Below are 23,888 nucleotides of genomic sequence, written 5' to 3' on the forward strand. Positions count from 1 at the left end.
GGGTTGTGTTGGTTAACATGACTCTGCAATATTGCGTGGAAATCGGGGACAGTTCCCCTGGATTGGCAGACTGGGGTGGTGGTCCCCTATTTCAAAAAAGGGGGGATAGGAGGGTGTGCTCCAACTACAGAGGGATCACACTCTTAAGACTCCTAGGAAAGGTCTAATCAGAGGTTCTGAAGAGAAATGTCCATCAGATAGTCGATCCTCCAATTCAGGAGACCAGTGGGGTTTTCGTCCTGGTCGTGGAACACTGGACCAGCTGTACACCCTCAGCAGGATCCTGGAGGGTGCATGGGAGTTTGCCCAACTGGTGTATGTGTTTTGTGGACTTGGAGAAGGTATTCAACAGTGTCCCTCTGGGGATCCTGTGGGTAGTACAGGTTACCAAGCCCTTTGATACAGGTTGCTAGCTCCCTCTATGAACGGTGACAGAGCTTGGTCTGCATTGCCTGCAGTAAGTTAGACTTGTTTCGAGTGAGACTCCACAAAGGTTGCCCTTTGTCACCAATTCTGTTGAGAACATTTATGGACAGAATTTCTAGGTCCAGCCAAGGTGTTTTGAGGATCCGTTTTGGTAACCTTAGGATCACGTCTATGCTTTTTGAGGATGACGTGGTCCTTTTGGCTTCATCAGGCCGTGATCTACAGCTCTTGCTGGAGCAGTTTGCGGCCTAGTGTAAAGCGGCCAGGATGAGGATCAGTGCCTCCAAATCCGAGGCCATGGTCTTAAGCCAGAAAAGGGTACAGTGCCTTCTCCGGGCTGGGGACAATATCCTGCCCCAAGTAGAGGAGTTTAAGGATCTCAGGGTCTTGTTCACGAATGAGGGAAAAATGGAGCGAGAGATCAGTAGGCAGATTGGTGCTGCATCTGCCGTGAAGCATATGATGTACCGGTTTGTTGTCGTGAAGAGAGAGCTGAGTCAAATGGCGAAGCTCTTCATGTACCAGTCGATCTATGTTCCTACCCTCATCTATGGCCATGAGCTCTGGGTTGTGACCGAAAGAACAAGATCGCGGATACAGGCGGCAAAAATGAGTTTTCTCCGTAGTGTGTCTGGGCTCTCCCTTAGAGATAGGGTGAGGAGCTCGTTCATCCGGGAGGGACTCAGTAGAGCCGCTGTTTCTCCATTTCGAGAGGAGCCAGTTGAGGTGGCTCTGGCATCTGGTTAGGATGCCTCCTGGATGCCTCCCTGGTGAGGTGTTTCGGGCACGTCCCACCGGGAGGAGACCCAGAGGAAGACCCAGGACATGTTGGAGAGACTGTTTCTTGGCTGGCCAGGGAACGCCTTGGGATCCCCGGAGGAGCTGGCCCAAGTAGTGGGGGAGATGGAAGTCTGGACCTCCCTGCTTAGGCTGCTAAGACCATGACCTCATTCCAGATAAGCGGAAGAAGACAGTCCAGGCACATAAATCTGGGCTGCAAGAGGACATCCGCAGTTGGCAAAATTTATGTTGCGCCTGCTTCACAATCAAGCTTACAGTTGTGTGGACGGTGAAGTTTGAATTAGGCCTGAATAAGTTAATCGATCATCCATTATTTATTAGGGATGCCCGATATATTGGGATTAACATCAACAACAATGTTAATCTTTTTTTACCATATCATCATTTAACATATTTGCTCCATACATAAAGCTGGGCAACTGAAAAACCAAGGTTATTTTCCATCTTGCTGCCATTTCTGGCTGTTTTTTGGGAGGTCAAGGGTTGACCATCTGACATTTGGGCATGTGGCCCATGTAGTGAAGCAACATGTGATTGTGGAGTGTATAACTGAAGCAGAGATGCGTTGTCAGCTGTGTGATCATTTTGTTGTCTTCTCCAGGTCAAAAATAAAGGCAAATAGAATATATGGTGTCGGCCATAACAGTAATATTAATATTGGATATGAAATCATTCCAAAGAGTAGTATTGGTGCATCATTAGAGGCATGGTCACACCTTGGTTTTGCTAAAATGGAGTAATATGTTTTACATACATGTGCAGTTAAACAGCATAACACTAATAGTAACAAAGACAAAAATTATTATGAAAATTACATTTTTAAGCCTTTATCATCTTATAATAACGAATAACCCATTTAATTCTGGAAGCATAACTATCAGTACTCTGTTTGTATTCTTGAAAGAATGTAGGCCCTAAAATTGACCCATGTCTTATCAAAAGACTGCCAACATGCATGTGCCATGGCACAGTTAGACTCTGCAAAAGGATTTTACAGGTCAAGTTTGCTGTAATATGTTTGGCTTTCTGCTATTTGCTGAAGTCTAACTCTTGCAGCAAACTCTAACTCTTGACACAGTTGTTGTTATCCCATTTATTCCATGACAAAACGGACCGTATACACATCTGAAATTAGAACTTCTATCTAATGTAGGCCTTGCGTAGCGTAAATATGAGCATTGTACATGCATATTATGCTTCTAGTGTAAATTGGAACGCGTCTGGTGTATTTCCTCCTTTAGCTTCGGTGTTAGCCGTTCATTGTAGCTCCGCTGCTCTCACCTTATTCTTTGAAATTGGCTGAGAATCGCAAGAAGTAAACCGTGTACAAGTTTTTGCGATGAAGAGGAAGGCCTCAGAAGAAAGAAATGACAGCAGATTGTATTTGGGAGATTTTTTCACAGTTTCTTTTGTGGAGAGTGTTTTAATGCTACCTGGTACTTTAGTATGGTTTATTATCTGGTGTTAAAAAAGGTGGGATTCCAGGAGCGAGATGGTGTGGGTGGCCTCTGGTAGAGGTTTGTCTTTTGCAAACCTGTCTACATGTGGAAATTTGAAATCTTGCATCAGTCATATTCATCTGTGATGTCAGCCTCTCTGCTGTCTTCACTCATAACTATTTTCTGTGTGTTGCATCCTTGCCAACATTGTTACACTTAAGGAAAACTCTAAGAGTGAGGCCTTCAGATGCACAGTCATGGACCACTCCTACTCGCGCTCAGACATCCTGGCGTATTTTCTGACATGCGGCTCCTGTTAGACATATACTGTGGTTATTACACACACTGCAGAGTTGATACCACACAAAGAGATTCAAAGAGTTTGATCCAAAGCACTTTATTATTCCTTCGCACTTCGCAAGAAAGCATCCAGTATGTTCAAGAAACAATTTTACCCAAACAGATATTGCAATAATGACTCTGTGCTCGTATTTGATTCATGATTTGTCATTTATATTTTCTTGACAAGAACTTTCAGATTTCCATGAGATTTGGAATGTCGTTTTTCGACATCTGATAACAGAAAAAACAAACCCTATTCCCCCATGTTGCCATGTTTTTTATTTTTAAACTGGTGGTGTTATTGATCTTGGCCTACCGTTTCAAATCCAGTTCCACCCTTCAGTGGGCCTGTCTCTGAGGTCTGCTGTTGAGCATGAATGAATCTCTGTGCCGGTGGCATTGGTTTTGGACCTTTCCATGACTTATTGGGTTTTGATGTGACGTTGTTGTCCACCTCCCACAATCTGAGTCATTTTTGATTAAACTTCTCCTCTGATACTGTCACATATTTAATTACATATATGACGTGTTCATCAGCAAGATCTTTCAGGCTAGGATATCTATCAGGTTCTGCAGTCATTGGGTAAGAGGTGTGTACACCCTGAATAGGTTGCCATGTTTTCAGATATTAAAATACTTATATTTCTTAATTTTGCTTACTAAAATATCTTAGGCAGTAATAGTAAGTTCCTGGACTGTAGAAGCACAACCAAATAATCTCACTCATGTCTGGAGAGTAGTATGATTGACATTAAGTCAATAAATAATTTTACTTGTTTTTTAAATCTTCAGTTTGACAGTAAATGCGTTGGTTTTGTCATAAGTCGGGTTATTTAAAACATGCAGTTTTATTTAGTCTTGATCCTTTTTCAAGGTACTGTATGCAATAAAAGAATTACAATAGCGGAGCAGCTTATAAAGACTGCCCAAGACCAGCCATTCAGGAATGGAGCTGTAAATGTTTTGTTAAACAGCATGTTGAGGTACTGTATACCTGCAGTATTTTACCTAAAATACACAACGGGTGTTTCTTTTCAACCTCAGAAAATGGAGTTTTGTTAATAAATGGCATAACATCTCTTGTTTAAACTTCTTAAACTTGGTGTGTGTTACACTATTTAAACAAAAAAAAAACAATTGATGTACCTTATGGAATACTGATGCCCTGAAACCTATTTTTCTCCTGATTAAGTGCAAAACGATCCCTTCTTAACATGGACCAGTGACCTCGGGCCTCTGAGGCCCAAGCTTCTATATCTCTTTAATTTCTTATCATTAAGTCAGCCATCCATTATGTTCTCCCTATAAAAAGGCAGCCTCTTATCCTGACTTATAGGGCTGTGGGAGTCGTGTGCAATTCATCTCGGCACCAGAAGTGTGTGTCAGAGGAAATGGAGAAAAAAAAGTGTGTTGCCGTGGTTGCCAAGCGGAAACAAAACAGATGTTAGTTTGAGCAGGCGGCCTGTGTGACAGTGGGGCCTCAGAGATATACGGTGGATGTGTAGCATGATGCTCCTCCGCTGTCCAGCCATATAGGTTAAATAAACTCCCTGCTATGATAGTTGCCGTTGCTGTGACATCACTTTAGTGTTGGGGGGGGGGGGTACATCTGGCGCTTCAGCTCGAGCTTCAAGGTGGCCTTGTTGCATTTTTGTTTCTTTTTTACTGGATTAGTTTCTATTATCATAAAATGAAGCGCTGTGGTATAACGGAGGAAGTATTCAAGGCCAAAATTAGAAAGGGGGGGGGGGGGTAAAAGCAGTGGGAGAGACTGCTGGACAACCTAATGAGGTCCACAGTATGCTTGTTGCCCCATTTCATCCAGATGTTTTATCAGAGGTGTTTATTTTGCCGCCCACATCTCATCTCCTGTCTTTCAGCGCACCTTGCTTGTTATCACACATGCCTGTTATCAGGAAAAGGTGCCAATTGTGTGTCCAGATGAGTAATAGTCTGAAAGAGAGAATAGAAATGTGTCATGGTGGAAGAATGTAGACTGCTGACGTCGTGTGATGTTTTTTTGTTCCCCAAACATGCCAGGCACATGCTGTAGGGTGATGCGTGGCGCAGCCCGGCGACGGCGTGCTGGATGTGTGACCTAAATGGGTGTAGCATGTTGTTTTACATTGTTGGTAATGTTTTGTTCTGTTGTGTTTCAGCTGAGATATCAGCACGGCTTGACCACCCCAGATCTGCAGCAGACGCTACCCAACCTGAAGAACTTCCTGGAACATGGCCTGATGGTGCGATGGTAAGGACGAAAAAAACATCAGGAATCACACACATATCACAAATACTTAGTGAGGTTTTTATTTTCAGAAACTAGAAAGATTTTTTTGTGTGAAATTAAGATCCCAGTTGAATATGTCTAAAAGGAAGATGTATTATTAAAAGTACAACCACCACATGAATACACGGCTTAAAATAACACACCTTTATGCCAATGACAACATATGACACCGCATGTTTTAAAGCCAGAAAACCTGTTGCATAACATAAAACACTTTTAAACCAGTCCAGCTGGCAAAGCCTCCCCGAGACGAAACAATCCAAAGAACAAACGGGTCCTCTTGAGGCCTTTTTGTGTCAGCTGCAGAACTTTAATTCCTGCACGTTACTCCTTAGACTTTCAGTATTAACTGTTCCTTGTATTATACCACTACATTACCTAGTCATTTCTTTGTTAGCCTTAAGGGAAAACATTGTGTGATTTAAGCTGGAATGCAATATTACTTATTATTACTAAAACAAACTTAAAGATGCTTTGTAGGCTAGCAGTATTATAGCTCCAAAGGCTTTTCTTCTCTTCACTAAGTATTATGTCTGTGTAAACTTGAAAGGCAAACCTCTTTAGATATAATGGGAAGTTTTCTGGAACAATATACAATCTTCAGTAAACCGATACTACATGTACATCTCAAAAAATTATAATATCATGAAAAAGATCAGTATTTTTTGCCATTCATTTCAGAGAGTGAAGTAGAATTATGACGCATAGAGTGAAATATTTTAAGCCTTTTTTTCTTTTGATTTGATGATTATGGTTTACAGATAAAGACAACCCAAAATTCAGTGACATACCATCATTTAAAAAAAAAAAAAATTTTAATGTATAAATGTTATGTTGTGGCCGTATTATGGCGTACACAATCATGGGGAAATTTTACTTAACAGATATTCAGAAAAAAATTTCACGATCAGGTTAAAATGTATTCAGATTAAATAATCTCATTGTACGGTTTAAACAGGCACACAATCAATTAATCCGATCATAATGTGCGCGTATAGGCCTCAGGCTTTATTCAGAATATAACCACTCTTACATGCTCAGTTATCAAATTCCCCTTAACACAAAACAAGTTCTTCCATCTTTGCTAAACAACAAAAAATAGTAAACAAAGCAGTCGTTTACGAGTTCGTTTGTCTTCCGAGCGCCCGGGCTGGATTTGCACCAGCCTCTAATTACGGTTACTGAGTAAGCAACAATTTTGAGCTTTTATTTTTTCGAACAAAAGGTTGTATTGGGAGCCCCGACTGTTTTTGTTCCCGACGTTTTTCCATTACTAACGTTTACGTTGAGCGCACATGCGCACTCAGGTCACTTAAGCCTGACAAGGCTATATATGCTTGTTGATCGGATTATTAATTTGCATAAACCACTCCTCTCGTTCTGCTTACAATTTAATTCCAGTTGAGTTTTTTCCCATCGCAATATTCCATATGAGCAGTGATTCACAGAGAATCTATGGCGTGTTGTCAAGAAGAAAATGAGAGACACCAGAACCACAGGCTGATCACCTCCATGCCACGCCGCATTGATGCAATAATTCATGCAGACGGAGCCCCAGCTAAGAATTGAGTGCATAGAAATGAATATACTTTGCAGAAGTCTACCCATGCTTCTTAAAACTTCCTTTTTTATCTTATTGTAATATTCTAAATTTTGAAACACTGAACATTTGTTTTTATCTGTAAGCCTAAATTACCTAAATTAAAAGAAAGCCTTACAATATGTCACTTTGTGTAATAAATCCATAAAATCTGAGTTTAACTTTCTGAAATGAGGGACAAAAATATTTAACTTTTTCATGATATTCTAGTTAGTTGAGACGTACCTCCATCTTAACTGAAATAAAATTTAAGTATTACTGCTACAGAGCTATCGTTCCCTCTGCTATTTCCCATATAATCCTCAAATGAAACCAGCCTGTGCAAAGCTTTTTCGGATCAGCACTAATTCTGTGAAAATAATTGTCTTCAAAAGCTCTGCCACTTGTTTTTTTTTAAAGACTACACACAATTCTTTCTGCAGTTTGGTAAAGCTCTGGCCTGGTGATACAGATTTCAGTTTTTATTTAAGGGGGACACATCATGCAAAATCCACTACTTTAGCCCTTCAATAAATTGTATGATAACCTTACATTAGTTGGTCCCAGAAGCTAACTGCCATCTTAAAACCACTTAAATGTCAAAAACACCATAGTAGTTACTCTTTTATTAACCTTGAAATCATCATCATGTTTATCTGGGACAGTTGTGTGTGAGCTCCAATAAGGATAAGATGAGTTGGCTGAGCAGCTGAAGTATCAAGCTGTTCTATGTATTCTATTCTGTTTGCCAGGCTTTGTAGGCTTTGAACAGAGAAATTTGTTTCCCATGGTGGCATTATGTTTTAGTACTTCATTTACATTTACTGATTAAGTCGCTTGGAGGTGCCGCACATCGGTGGGATTTGCGGCATGCTCTTATTACTCTGTCTTTATGACTACAAATTTAGTAGCAACAGGCTGAGAACGGTTGTCCTTAGACATTAGCTGAATAGCAAGACTGAATGAAGCGGCTATAAGCAATCTACTGGAAAACATAGCTGTCAGTCAGGTATACTTATGGGTGCAAAACGGCTATAGATCTGCTTTCTCCTAAATCTTACAGCTCTGGGTCAGTTCCCCTATTTGTTCCTGCTTTATTAAAGGGCACATATCATGCAAAATCCACTTTTTTAGCTCCTAAATGCATGTTGTTTTGTACTTTAGAAATACAGAAAATTTAGTGTGGATATGTTTATATTCTATTTGGGTCATATTTTTCAGGCTGTTAAGTTTTCTTAGGAACTGCTAAACAAGGTCATGGCCCTCTGGCTTACCAGTCTAGCAAATTATTTGTGTTCAATGTAGACCTTTTCCAGATCTGAGAACCCACCACAACATAGTCACAAAACTCTTATAGTTGCACTCACAAACACACTTGCAGATTGGTAGGAAATTTAGGGTTAAGTGCCTTGCCCAGCGGCACATATACATGTCACAGGAGGGAGCCTGAACCAGACCCCCAGCTTTCAGATTGCAAGACAACTACTCTTACCATTGAGCCACAGTCGCCTGTAATTGTTAATCATTAACCATTACACTTGATATTCCACTATACATGTTGCTGATTGCTTATTGTAGAAATACTTGGTCAATAAACTAAATTCTGATTAACTTTATTGTACCATATTCCTGAAAAAAAAACATGCTCATCTAATTTATATTTAAATACATATGACAAAAGTTGGATACCAGCTGCCATATCCTAGCAGATGGTGAATACTTTATATCCTTTAGTTTCTTTATGGTGCAAAATAAAGTGCCTGCATCTTATAATTTATATCCAGCCTCATTCACACGCATTTTGTACAAAAGTACAAAATTTCAGAGGAAATCGTTTTAGTAACGGATTATCATGCAGAGTCCCTGTCTTTCCCTGCAATATTCCTTGCCTCCAAAATGATCATTGCTCAGATCTCCATGTGTCGTCTACACTCTTGGCCTGCAAGTAACTCTCAGTAAAACCAGGGAGTTGGTATGCATCTGACTTCAGGTCTGTTGGCCTATAAAAGACAACGTTGGCTTTGATCTCTGCTCCTCTTCGACGGTCAGCAAAGGGAAAAATGTTTATTACATACATTAATTGAGTAATCTTTTGTTTTGAAAGAAAAGTAGCCATGAAAAGTCGTGGCTTCCAAATCAGCTCTCCATTACCGCACCACCCCACCCTCCCCCGGCTTAATGGGAAGTGGAAGGGCCTGAAGATACATGAGATGAAAGCATTGCTCCTAAAACCCTTAAGTCCCATCTGTGTGTTTGTGTGAGTGTGTACATGCGCATGGAATATTTTAAAAATGGAGGTGGTAGTGTAACATTTCTTTGTTTTGCTGCCTCATGTGTAAAACCGTTACACCACACACACAGCACACATTACCAATTATTATCTCAGCAGATTTAGACTTAAACTAATCTTCATTTAACCAACAATTTTTAGTGTAATAGGAATGTCATTTCCCAAAGAAAAGGATGTATAAGGGGTATTATTTTAGGAAAAAACATTTCTGTTTTTATTTCAAAATGGGATGTTAAAAATTATCATTTATGCCCTTCAAGGTTGAAAAGTCTTAATTGGTATAGCAGCAATCAAACCCTCCTTGTAATTGCTGAGTTTTTTTTTTTTTGCATGTTACCTTTTGAATTTTGACAATTTATCTTTCATGATAAGCTTGAATATTTGAGATTGGAAGGCCTCCTTGTCCTTACCCTAATCTTTGCCACTCTCCACAGACTGTCCCAATCCAAAACATTACTACTACTCCCAATAAAAATAAACGTATTGGTAAAGAGATTATTTTAAAGCTAACTCTCATGGGGATCTGAGTAATTTTGGACTTGACTGTGTTGGGGATTCTGTTGGGAGTAAAAGAAATTGATAAGAGCAATTTTTTTGTTTCATTGGGATTCTTGTATGTATCAACTAATGCCATTTGTGACTTTGTTATTGAATTCCTTTTCAATATATCACCCAAAGCACAAAACAGTTGTTTGTTCTTTCCATTAGCTGTAATGAACCTGAACAAATGCAGTTAGGGTTAGCATTGACTATTAAAGAAAAGTTCATGAATTCAACCAGAAGACAAATGTTCTCTTAAATGACCATGTTTTCCTTCAATGTTTTGCCTAAGCCAAGCATTGAATGCAGCGTATAATGTATGTGGACCATTAGAAGCTACGCAATATAATATTAGATAGAGGCAAGACACAATGTGTTTTAGGTGTGTGCTGTTAATCGAATGGGTTTGGTGCCATGATAATTGCTAGATCAGAACCACAAGAGTAACACAAAGGTTCCAAGATAGTAAGCATCATGTACCAGCAAGTATGCAATCTCTTCTTCACTGACATGTTCTTTTGGACTTCTTAGTTTTTGGGATTAGTTAAGGTTCTCGTTTGACTTTGACAGATACCTCATTCAGTCCCTGGCTAAGTATTTTTAAAGGTGCCTGACCTTTTCCAAACAGTTTCTATGGAGGGTTTCCCAGATGGTTCTGTGAAACAAACCATCTGTTGCATCAGGTTAAAGCACAGATCAGCTTTTCCCAGATTTAGCCCTTATATGGATAAATACCAGCCCTGTCCAAACTTCCCAGCTCCAGGATTTTCCTTAAAGGTATTCTTTATGATACAGTCCATTACAACAACTCGGCAAAACCCAGTAAATAACAGCTGGCTAATTTTTTTCCAATAATCTTTTCTCTTATTCATGGTCATACTCCACATCTCCTTTCTAACACAACTAGTGTTCAGCAGTAAATGCATATTTAAATGTTTGAAACCCCTGGTGAAATGAAGTCTATTCTAGTATTAGAACAGCTGTGGTCTTTGGAGTTAGTGCATTGAATCCTCCGTCGTCACATAAGTTCTTCAATAGGCTTAAACATATGGAAACTGTATCTAAGCTGGTCTCACCCTCCAACCACACGTTTTACACAATCAAGACTCACTTTTACATGCTATGACATATTAATTTTTAAGGTATTCAAAGTGAGGAGAACTCTGACCTAATCAAATATGTACCACTTACCATATTTCTTATTTTACTCAAATCGAAAATGTCAATCTTCCTCCGTATGGGTTGTGTGTGTTTTGGAGTAAAAACACTGGTATGTCTGATTTATGCGTGACGCATCCACGACGTCGGCACGCCATTCATTTTGGCTACAGCACCCCTCTGCGCTGCTAAAAGTTTCTGCTCCACGTACTTTTTTTTCTCATCAAAGCCAAGTCTCTCGCAAAGCATGATCCATTGAATTAAGTCGCTGCTATTGTTGAACATTTGTGCTCTAAGCTTCAAACACTTTTGTTTCTATTTCTGAGATTCTTGTTGTGAAGGATCTAGTTGTTGCATTGCTCTTTCGTGTTTTTAGAGGCCTTTGGTTCCTGAACGTTTCTCTTTAGAACTTAACTTCTCTGAACCTTTTATTCTACTTGTTGCTGTTATTTGTGTGTTTTGACTGGGTCTCTGACAGCTGGACTATTTGCGTAGATTACGTTGCCTGACAATGAACTGCTCCTCCTCCTGCAATGGTGCTGCTGTGTTCTGGTGACACAGATCTTTGTGTAGTATGTACATGTACATTAATGTATAGTCCAAATGCATTTTAATTGAACTGCATTGACAAAGGACAGCTCCAATCAGGATTACAGTCAGCTATCTATTGCTGCAATATTTACCTTCTCTCCATCTCCTCAGAGATCTTAAAAGCAGAACCACATGCTTCCTGTAAATATTTTCACTAGGTTTAGGTGGATGTTCTCAATGTATTTGAATGAAAACCTTGTAAAACACTTTGATGTTTAGTAAAGGCTGCTATGTTTAAATGTTGCTTGTGTACAAAAATACTGAACTCTGGTTGTGTAATTTAAAATGAACTGAAAACATGAAGTACACAGGAGGATAAACTGGCTGACTGAAACAAAATCTCAGGTATATTGAGCCAGCGTGGAATATTTAGCATTCTCCCACTATGAAGCTTCATAGTGGGAGAATTAAAATTCAGGGTTCATCCAAAATGCTCTACCTCCGCAGCAGCTATGTTTTTAGGGTAGATGTCTGCACCATGTTTGTCTTATGTGATCCTAGTTCCTGCGATCCAGACATAGTGGAGATAAAAATTACCCCAGGAAACTGGTGGGTTCATAAATGGGTTCCTGCAGATGAAACACAACTTAAACTGTTTATGTGGCTGAAGTTAACATACTCAAGGGAAGAAAAAAAAATTAAAAATTATAGTTTTTCATGTAGTAATGTATTTAATATTTACACATTTTTAAATGATTTATTTAGGAATGATTTAGTAGTTTTGTGACTGGCATTAGCTGCTAGTGGTGCTTAAAGGTATACAATGCAACCGGGGTTGATTTTCCAGCGAGGCTCCCCCCAGAGGGCGAAAGTAAAAGTGCACTTTCGTAAAGATGCTCAGCTGTTCTGGTTTCTCCGTGAAGCCAGGCGCGGTTGTTTTGAGCTTAGCAGACAGGCGAACGCAACGAAAAGTGGAAAAAAACGGCAGTACAAACAATGACTAACACAGTGAAGGTATGAACATCAAGCTTCTCTTGGCGAGGCGGCCGCCGTCGCCGCCTCGCCAGTTTTATTATTATTATTATTATTATTTTTTATTTTTTTATGTTGGCGAGACGCTACCGCCGCCGCCTCGCCAAGCCACAGCCGCCGCGGCCGCCGCGGCCGCCGCGGTAGCGTCTCGCCAACATAAAAAAAAAAAAAATAATAATAATAATAATAATAAAACTCGATATGCTTGCATGTTTATTTGACGTTAACACGTGGTTCTTTGTTGTTGCTTTCGCGCGTGCATATAGTGAATGGCAGGGCAAAAATACATGGAGTTCTCGCTGTAAAGCGAGACTTCTCTGTGTGCGGGCCGTGAGCTCTTGCAATTGCAAGTGCGGTATTTCCCCCACAGACCCCCAGTGCGGCCGAGAAAACCTTTGTTCGACCTGAAATGACTCATTTAATCATCCAAAACGGTATGGAACACATTAATTAACTGAAAAATGTTGCATAGTATGCCTTTAAGGTTGCATGCACTGTTCTGTGTCCTATTTGTGCTAAAGGGCCATTTCATTGTCTTTTATTGAGTTTAAGCTGCATTTTATGATCTAAAACTCAGATCAAGTTGAACTTAATAAATCAAGTCATTAGACATTATTTAAAGTCAGATTCATAAAAACTATTATGTCGGTCAAAGCATAAAATTGAAGCATTTCAATGCTTTTTGGTAGTAGAACCAGCTTAGAGTTGGATACGTAAAAGATTCAATTCAAGACTTAGAATCAAATGGAACTTTGAGTCAAGCTTAAAGTCAGTAGTGTTGAGATATGTTTTTTCCGCTTATTTAAATTGGCATAATGAAACGCTTGCAAAGAGATATTTTGAATTTGTTAAATTTTTGTCTCTCTTCTTATTGTAAATGTCGGCTACACTAAAGACATCCTTTATTTGACCTGGAAAAAAATATTTAGCAAATCTTCAAAGGGAACAGACTCCCATGTCTCCAGGGAAAATCATGGCCGTCTCACAAAGCCCTGTTTTGAAGAAGACACGCTTTTAATGCACACCATTGCTCCGTTTCCTTTCCATATCAAATCCAGTTGTTTTGTTGGGAAAAAGGCATAAATTCAGGTACAATGTCTCGCTTTAGGACCCATCTTATGAAATATGGATGAATAAAAAGACTAAATGGCATCTGTAGGTAATTTTTTTCTTTAGACTGTGACAGGATAATCTGCTTCCTTTGTTTCTCTGTGCCACTTCCTTCTTCTTTCCACGCATCCAAACAAGGAGGATTCTGTAAGGGAGAGGGAGCTGCTTCCAAACCTGTTTTGGAAGCAGCTTCAATGCTGCTTTTATAAGTATTTCAGCATGCGTCCTTTCTACTGGGAAATTCTGTTTAATGCACCGAGACGTACACTGAGAGCGAGGTTGGATCATCTTGAACACTCTGTACAGAATATAGTGGAGCAAATTCAAAAGTTAAATTATTTAAGCTGCCCTGGAAAGTTTTTGATCTCATCTTTCTACATTTCCAAATAGTGTTGCCTCACAAACAGATAACTCGCCAAAAGTAATACACAGTAGCTGCAGACCAAAACTGGCAGAAAAGAATAAGAAACAGAGGAAAGGTGGTGAATATATTAGCCCGAGCCAGACAGGGATGGTACCAGAAAACCGGTCCTTTGTAAACTGCACCGTCTGTGAGATCAAAGCGAAGAGGTTCAACATGCTCCAAATCCACCAAGGGTCTGTTGAAGGTTCTCAGGGTCCTAATCCCACTGTGTTGCCTTGAAAGTAGGTTTATGCACATGACAAAGTAAAGGAGTGACAGAGTGCTGAGTCAGGCTGATAAAAAACTGCAGCTGGAAGACATGCACTTTAGGGTTGTTATATGTGGACAGCTGCACCCTGCTCTGAGACAAAAAGCGTTAAATGAAGGTATTAAAAATGCAATTTGCTTGCTTCATTGGATCTGACAGGTGGTCTTGAATTTTCCATATTTCTAATCATTTTTGATTTAATTGGTGAAACCAAGAATGTTTTTTTTTTTTTTTATCTGATTCTCTGACGATGGTACATTAACTCTCTGGACACCAGGGCATACTTTGGTAACATTACAATTTTCAATGCTTCATTAAGCCAAAGGTTTAACTGGTCTCATGACAGCTTTTTATTCTTTTTTTTATGGCTATAGCTCTTTTAAAGGCCTGAGATGGTATTAGAATCCTACAAGCAGATGGTAGAATCGTAGCACATCCTGCACTGTGGTTATTCCCCGTCTTCAAAGGCCTGGCAGTCAATAACCCTTGCCCTGTTAAAGCAAAACCAAAACTAGCTTCCACCACAGTGCAGATCAAATTGTAACACGGTTTTTGTTGTAGCACCATGGGGATATCATGGAGCCACTTCAAAAGACCAAATCTTATCTGCCCTTGTTTGTTTTGGCCTCAACGATGGACTCTTGGCAGGATTCAGATATGAACAGGCACATGCTGTGAAGCCTGCCACTGGGGTTGGACAGTGGAACGGCTTAGCTTACCAAATTCCTGTATCCACTTGAAAAATGCCTCGTTTGACATCAGAAGGAAAAGACGAGAGCAGGCTAAAGGGAATCAAGGCCATGTCTGCTTCGGTACGACTTTTTCCTGATGAACTGGAGAAAATTAGTTTTCCTGATGGTGTTCCCCATCTCATTATTGCTCAGGATGTATTGCCATTTGTTGTCAGCTCATGCTGGACTGGCTCGTGCGAGGTTTGGGTTGTGTTTTATCTCTCTCAAACCATTGGCTGTGTGGGGAGGATGAGGGGGACTTTGTTATAGGGGGCAAGTGGTGACCTTTCTGGTGACGTCTATGTATCTCTTGGCTTGCTCATGTCCGTTTAGCACAAATCTCTAGTCATTAGAATTGATGTAAGGAAGAACAGAAAAATGTTATAATAAATTTGAAATATGTCATAACATTGACCACAACTGATACTAACCCACTTTGTGCCTCACATCGAATATCCCCTTTTTAAAAACATGTATGTGAACATCTGAAGTTCTCATTTATCTAAGGAGATCCTTGTATAAACAGCTGCTACATATAGAAAGGAAATATTGTGATATCTGAACCCCTCCACAGCAGACCAAGAATTACACTTACCTGATCCTGAAGAACTACTTGGCATTGCTCGGTGTTCTCAGCGTTCCTAATTTGCACATAAGCTCACTGTTATCCTCCGCATGTGCCCTAATTATCCACATTAAAACAAAACCTGACATCCGCCAGACAGTTGAAATGGTTTAAAAAGAAGATGTTATGACTGGCCAGAGATGTGTTTGGCTGAGGTCCTCAGCGACACACCCAGTCTTTTCAGTTATTCGTTCACTGCTGCACATTTTGGTTCTTGTAAGGAAACAGAATAATACAACTATCATGCAAATCACTGTGCTGCTTCTTTACATATGAGCGACATAGCTCTTTGCCCAGAGCGTCTAGTCGGTCCCACTAACGAGTTTTCTTTCAAGTTTTCCATATTCGCTTGCTCTGGCATTAAAGACTTTTAGGTTCTGTTTTTAAAGGAATTGGACTGCATTTAAACCTGTAAATCTCAAATTCTAAAATAATTTAGGTGATCAAACCTAAATTGGTTTATTTTAACCCGAAGACACAAGCATATGGATTTAAAGGGACAGCTACTGAAGGTAGGGCAGGAAGAATACTACATAGTTTCATGTCGTCATTCCTCTCCAGTTAGCAAAGTTGTATATTGTTACAAAGAGTCCACAATGCACCATTCAAACCTTTCAAGATATCTAATTATATTGTTTCCCCCTGAACAAGGTCTGATTATTTAGGACTGACTTCAAAAGGCTTGTAATAGTTTGGATAAGGTCATATAATTGCTCTAAATACACAGATCCTTTTGCATTTTTTTGTCCAGCTTTGGTGTTGTATGCCTCCTGAAGTTTTTGTTTCAAATAAGGAAAAAAGCACTATTGCCATTTTCAGTTTTGCAACAGTATTAAAAGCACTTTAGAGGGCGAGTATCTGTGTTATAGAATGCGTTTATTGCTCGAAGGTGCAGTCGGACTCCTTGGTCCAGAGCAGAGGAACACTCCCGCCGTCTCTAAAAGTTCTGACTCTGGTTAACCTTTCAACATGTTTATCGGTTTCCCTCTGATTAGTCAGTCATGCCTTGCTGTATCTTCACCCTGTGACCATACTGTACCTTTATGCTATGGATGGTTCCAATTTTACTGTAACACTCACACACTTTGAAGTTGACGAGTTCCTCCTAACACAAGACAGGCTTCTCCTGTCTTCAGCAGGACGTCCTGCCTGTGAACCCAGTCAGGACCACCTCAACAGGGTGTCTGCAGGGGTCAGGCTCAGGGTCCGTTTGACAGGCTGTCATGTGTTTGGTAGTAAAACCGTCCATCAGGCTCCAGTCTAACCGACCATGAAAGCGTGTTCTCTCAACGCTGGTGTCTGCGAGCCGCTCTTCCAAACGAGACTTCCTCGGTGAATGCCAGGCGACAGCAGAGTTATCTGTTATGACAGCACGTCCAACTGAACAAGCAGAGACCTGTCCTCAAGCCTTTAACCAACACATGTGAATGTGTAACATGGCATGGAGTCACACTGAAGACAGCACTTAGGTAGACCAGAGAATTATACATGGCCTTGGCTATTAGAAGAGGCAGTGAGGCCCCCATTTAGATAGATTTATGACTCCAGTCCTGGGGCTGGGTGGGGTGTCCCAGATCTCGAGTCTGTTATCTGTTTTGGAAGAAAATATCTGACATACTTGGGTGGACGCCTGCTGCGCTCTTCCAGTCAGGAGAGCATAAGTGAAGCCTTAGAGGCTTCACAAATGCTTTCTGAATGCTGTAAAGTGGAGTGATTTACAAAGAGCTGCAGCTGCCCCTGGATTAGAAGCAAAGTAGCTGGGTGCTGGTCTGCAGAGGTGCTGATAAGTATTAGCCCTCTTTGGAAATCTCACTTTCCCCTGCTGGCTGATTACTTGATCAAATGTTACAGTGCCTTGCAGAAGTATTCCTACCCATTGAACTTTTCCACATGTTGTCACAGAACTACCCAAAACAATTTGTAGACCAACAGAAAAGGAGTATAGCTTTGAAGTGGAGGGAAAAGCACAAATTGTTTTCTTTCATATGTCATATTTTCTTTACAAGTAAAATTCTCAAAACTGTCTTTCTTTTACAGTTAAAGCAGATTCTTTGTACAACCACCTTTGGCTGCAGTCGCAGCTGAAAGTCTTTTGTACTCTTTGCACGTACAGAGACTGACGTTTTTCCCGTTATTCTTCACAAAACGGCTCAAGCTCAGTCAGACTGGATCTGGAGTGTATGTCAACATAAGTTTTGTAGTCTTCGCTCAGATTCTGAACAGAATTCAGGTCTGGACCATTCTAACAGGTGAATATGCTTTGATCTAAACTGTGGGTCTCAAACTATAGTCAAGGGCCAGTTTCCTTCAGATTTTAGATAAAGCTCTGCTCTTACACATCTAAGTCAGATGATGAATTATCCCCTCAGCATACAGTTTAGTCCCTGCTAATAACCTATTTGATTCAGGAGTATAGATGCAGTGAAACCTTGAGGACTGGAGATTGATGACTCTTGATCTAAGACCACATCCACATGAAGCCGAACAAAACCAAATTAAGATATCTGCACTGAAAAGTTTGAGTGTAACGATGAAACCGCCTGAACAAGACCTAATATGCATTGTAATACATATGCCACGCCAGTAGGTGGAGCGGTACCACTCTAAGTGCTGTAGGAAGAAGAAGAATGGCGAATGCTATCACTGCTGGAGTAAGCAAAGAAGCTTTTACCTGTTCCTACAACGAGGTGGAACCTCTTCTCCGAGCTACATTTGACCACACCAAACACATCCACTCTGGGGACTCGTTTCAGACGTAGTCGATTTCGCTGCTGCTTCGTTGTGACTGGACCCCAAATCGACAAAGAAGCTTGCGGTATACCCCCAAAACCCAGCTTCGTCTGGACGGGGTCTTAACCATTCCACATTAGTACTGATTTAATAGTTACAGTCGGTGTATTTCACCCCCGTGTCAAGTTTTATTCCAAGACTGTCATGTGTTTTGTTTCCATCCATCTTCACATCAACTCTCATCAGCTTCCTTATGCCTGTTGAAGAAAAGCATCCCCACAGCATGATGCTACCACCACAGTTTTCTTCAATGGATGCCCCCCTTGCCCTGCCTGCCTGGTTAGGTTGATGGCCTTGTCTTGCCGGGTTTGCAGTTGTCCCAGGCTGTCTTGATGTTTTGGTTCATCTTCTGTCAGATGTTCAATACTTGGGATGATGTTTTACAGTCTAACCCTGGTATAAAAAAACTTTCCCCCTGACTTGTCTCCTGTGTTCTTTGGTCCACATGATGCTCTTTGTTCATTAATGTTCTCATAACAAACCTCTAAAACCCGTACAGAAGAGCTGAATTCATGCTGAGATTAAATTACACACACATGGGCCCCATTTACAAATTTGGTAACTACTGAAAACAGTTAGTTGGATTCTATTTAAAAGTATTTAAGTAAAGGGGGCTGAACGTATATGCACAACAAGCATTTTAGACTTTAGACTAGTAAAATATTTTAAAGCAATGTGCTATTTCCCAATAAATCCCAATAAAATAGTGTGTGGTTTTAACCTGGCAACATGTGGAGATGTTCTAGGATGTAAATACGGTAGTACTGGACTGTTTATTGCATTCTGTGCCATGCACAGAGGCAGTATTTCTATTGTTTTGTTTCATGTGATTGTTCATTAAATTTCTGTTTTGTTGATTCTTACAGTGACCGGCATAACGTCTCCTGCTCAATTCCAGTGCCCTCCAAGTCCCAGCTAGGTGTGTCCTCTGCCTCAGAAACAGGTTACCCGTTTCCAAACAGCTCTCCGGACCTTGGCCCCAGGAAGCGGGCGAGCTCAGAGGCAGAGGCACAGCTCAAGTACAGGCCAACGCCTTCTCCAAACAACAACGCAGCTACAGGGGAAGAGCAGCCTCCTGCTAACCTGACACCTTCACCGACACCCAAACACGTGTCCTCATCGCTTGATGTCAGCATGGCCTCCCTTCACCTCCCCACGGCTGCAGCGGCCGACAAGGAGGAAGAGCAGAGGGAAGAGAGGGAGCAGGGTGGGCACACAGACATAGAGGAGAAAAATAAAAATACTGGTATAGAGAGCGAAGCAGGCGAACACAAAGAAGCTGAGGAGCGGCCGACCAGCAGCACAGGGGCCTCCAGTTCCTCCGCAGTGCAGGAAGTTGGAAAAGAAACGGTTTCAAGTAACCATACAGGTGCAATGAACGGCTCCTTGGCATCAGGACAGGCATCTGTAGGCCTCGTCCCAGAGCTGCAATGTTCTGTGGAGCAAGCTGAGGAGATCATGGGCACAGAGGCCACGAGTTTAGGTCTGGGCTTAGGGGTGGCGTTAGGGTTAACAGACGAGGCCCGGCTGGAGGACTACCGCTGCATTCCAGTGGACCACGCAGTAGCCGTGGAGTGTGACGAACAGGTGCTTGGTGAGCTGGACGCGGCAGGCTTTGAGGAGTTCAACAGGCGCATCTATGCACTAAATGAGAACATGTCAAGCTTCCGCCGGCCACGCAAGAACTCTGACAAATGAGACAGGGGGCAGAAGGCTAGAGGGAGTCTTGGGAAAACTTGCACATTGTCTGAACATACAAGGCAGGGAGATGAACTAAAGAGGCAGAAGTGTGGTTCTCGGCAGCAGATGAATCGTAGGGGCTGTTCTGGATGAACCGATTTGCACTTATCAATGGCATTTCCACAGATATCTTTTCTGTTCGAAAAGTCAAATGAAAGTCCTGGGACAGAAAGCCTTTTATTTTTGTTTCCAGCTGCAGTATATCTTTTAAAAAGACACAAAACAGCTCATTAGGTGTTTGAGATAGCTATGTTTGACATCAGCTTATAATGTTAATGATAATATGTGTGATGTGTGGGGGGGTTGGTGGCATTACATGGGACCATCTCTGTGACAATTTCACTCATCTGTTTTTCCAATAGAAAACACACAGAGGAACAAAATCTGCCCCTTTTTGCTCAATTGGCTCTGACTGGTGCCAGTCAGCTACTTAAAAACTCAATCCTAACTGCCCTGTAGAAGTTTTCTGAGTAGAAGATCAAAATTTAGCTATTAGTGTCATTGTAATGTTTAAAAGGAAGTCGGCAGAAGCAGAAATGTAGGAAGATATTTGAAAGGAAACTGTTTCTATGGCGTGTAGGAGTATGTGGAGAGATGGGTGGTTCTTTCAGGCTGCAAGAGAGAGCAAGACTTAAAGCAGATAACAGGAAGGCTGAATGGCGTGTAGTAAAAAACTCTGCTTTATCCCTTTGATCTTCCAACCTCTTTCATGGAACGTGTTGAATTTGATTGCTGCCAGTCTCTGAGATCAGGATTACACAGGAAGACTGCAGTTTCAGTAATCTTTACTGTGTTATTTGCTAATATGCCAAGGACAGTTAAAAATGTTGACTCTTTATCGTCGACTTAATATAAGTCCTTTTTTTTGGGGGGGGGGGGGGGTATAGCTCAGTATAGCTGAGAGTGGGCTAAAATTGGTATCAGCAGGGCAAGGCCCATAAGAAGAGGAGTTCTTCTCTTCTTCACTCATAAGAAGACTACAGTCTTCTTATGGGTGCATCTTTACTGGCCGTCATAATTACCGTTAAAACCCTTAAAACCTCTAATAGAAATCTATTTCTATGCTGCACAAATATTTCTGTCTGCACTGGGAGGGCATCTTTAGCACACTGTTAGAACATTTCTCTCCTTTAATTTACAGCTTACTGTCCCAGCACTTCCATCTTTGACTCAATTTGTGTTTCCAAAGCTTGGTTCAGGGTGCACGTCATTAGATGTGTGCAGGATGGAGCTTGTGGAGCCCTATATTAGTGTGCACTTCACATCAGCATGCTGACAGTGACACACAGAGAATGCTCCCACCAATGAGCTTTGATCACAGCAATATTTGCTGTGAGGTGAGGTGGAAGCTGCAACTAGGTTCCCAGTGGTGGAGACACTCGTGTCCGTCCACTGGCACGCCCCACGTTCTGCACACACTCAAGTTTTCCTTCAGGTTTTAACATGAAGTTCACAGGTGGCTGGTCGGACCTCACAGCAAATGGCAGGGAAACGGTGCAATTGATTATTTCTTTCATCCGCCGTTGTCTACTCCTTTTTTTTCTTTTTAAAAGTCATGATCTCTATGATAAAAATGTCATTCTTAACATCCGCTGATGTTTACATTCAGTTGATCAAATGTAATTCTGTATTCTGGAAATGTCCCTCTCAGGCTTGTGTCTAACTGAACAAATCCTGCTGTCTGTGATTGTGTCCTGTGTCTCCCTGTTCTGAATGCTTTCCTGCACTGGTTTTCAATTATTGCTTTATTTATGTCTCTACAGATATATGTGAACTATAAACTGATGCATAGTTTTGTTTTCTGATAATATTGAATGTTGCCCACGGATGTTGTCAATTCTTAGACTGATATCCAAACTAGGGGTACCACACTTGGATAGTCCCTCCCAATAATCTGCCACGACGAAGGACTCACGACCATCAGCCCAATAAGTGTTTCAGATCCTTTAAGGTGGAGACTGGAAGAAGTAGTATTTAAAAGTGGAACAATATTTGATCATTTCCATAAATACTATACAGGTAAACCAGTGACTATGTACATATACTTTTGTATGGAGAATGTTTTGGTTATTAAAGACTTTCAGTCCAACGGCATGGGTGTATTTACCCCCCTTTAATAGTTGTCTGACTCTATTTGTATTAGTATCTGCATGTATGACTGTGTGTGACGGATTAAAAATCCTGGGGATGAAAAATCTTTCAGAATTCAAGGCTGAAATAAAGAATTATGTCAACGTTGTGGGTAAAATGAAATGAAAAATGGCAAATTATGTCAATGGGCCTTCAATTTTCTTAGCTGCATAGCATAGATAAAGAAGCATCACAGTAAATTAATGCATAATTTGCCGTTTGTTTTTGTTTTTTGTTTTTAAATTTGGGGAATTTTGCTTTCTTAAAAAAACCTTCCAAACCCAAGTCAGTGTTTATTGTCTAACGGCAGTTCAGACCCAAATCATCTGCTCTGCTTACATATTAGTGTAGCATTTGATACCTTTGATCACAATAGTCTTTTACAAAGGCTTGGACATTAAAGCTACGTAGTTTAAATCACATTTGTTGGATTGATTCAGATTGGGTGAATGATAAAAATTAATAATTAAACTTCCTCGTGTACCAGAGACAGTTATGGTCTTCTGCTTGGACGAATACTCTACCTTCAGAATGCTTCCTATTGGTAAAATCAGAGATTATCAGAAAGGCAATTTGCAGATAGATCTATGTTCTTACCTTCACCTGTGATCGTGAAATGTGAGTCATGACCGAATAAAACAACATTCTGGATGCAAGCACCTGAAATGTTTTGTTAGTTATAAGGTGTGGAGCTCGGAGCAGAGTTGCTGTTCCTCCACATCGAAAGGGGTTAGCTGAGGAGGCATTTTCTTTTTGTTCTGAATGGCCTCAGGCGTCCCAATCAGGAGGTGTTCCAGGTATGTTCTACTGAGAGGAGGCCCAGGACAGGCTGGCCTGGGAACATCAGACGAGGTGGGAGAAAGATGTCCGGGCGTCCCTGCAACCCAGCCCTAGATGAGCGGAAGACAAGTACGAGTGCTAGCATATGCTGAATTTAATTTACTAATGCTAAAATTCAGACAAAACAGATGTGACTAGATGACAAGACAACTTTGACTGTTAAATTCATATGTCAAAACAGATATGATTGTTCATCATCACAATTATAACAATCTATAACATGTCATTCCTGCTTTGTCCAACCAGAAAATTGAACTGAATTTGTCAAAACATTAATACAACTTATAACCAGCCTCCTCTGGCTGGGATGACGTATGTTGGACCAACATGCAAAGGTTTGGAATTTAAAGTTATAGGTAGGGTTGGGTTGATATGAGGTTTTCAGGGTATAACATGAATGAAAATACCAAGGTGTCATGGTATTTAGTCGACAACGTAACACAGAACTGCTTTTTTTATATGCGTGTATTGTTTTGGTTTATCCCTGTTCTGAGATCGTCAAATGTAGTTATTTTTTTTTTTTAAATATCGCCTTATTAAAAACGATGGTTGCTACTTCTACTACTTTGAATTTCATATTTCCAAAAAGCCAAGTTCCTTTTTTGAACAGCAAAGGTTTTAGATCCACCATTCAGCCAGCTGACCAGCAGTGCATGGCAATATACATTAAGCGCCATATAGCCACATGTAAAATCTGGTCATTCTCACGGTTTAAGTGGCATGTCATTGAAGAGAATTTAAACCATTAGAACGGATTGAGGGGGAATTTCAATAGTTTTAAGACTAACTTGAATTTTGGTAAACCTTGATACTGGTTACTGGT

General features: G+C 40.8%; 1 protein-coding gene across 1 annotated transcript in view; it reads left to right on the forward strand.

Moving 5' to 3' along the window:
- Positions 1-20,973, forward strand: part of uvrag (UV radiation resistance associated gene) — a 141,164-nt gene extending 120,191 nt beyond the window's left edge. Inside the window, exons 14-15 of the mRNA XM_036143453.1 lie at positions 5,168-5,259; positions 19,222-20,973. Of these exons, the coding sequence (XP_035999346.1) occupies positions 5,168-5,259; positions 19,222-20,053 (924 nt within the window). The 3' untranslated portion in view covers positions 20,054-20,973. The remainder of the gene's footprint in view (positions 1-5,167; positions 5,260-19,221) is intronic.
- The last annotated feature ends 2,915 nt before the right edge of the window (positions 20,974-23,888 follow it).

The sequence above is a fragment of the Fundulus heteroclitus genome, chromosome 11 (assembly GCF_011125445.2).
Source record: "Fundulus heteroclitus isolate FHET01 chromosome 11, MU-UCD_Fhet_4.1, whole genome shotgun sequence".
Taxonomy (NCBI): Eukaryota; Metazoa; Chordata; class Actinopteri; order Cyprinodontiformes; family Fundulidae; genus Fundulus; species Fundulus heteroclitus.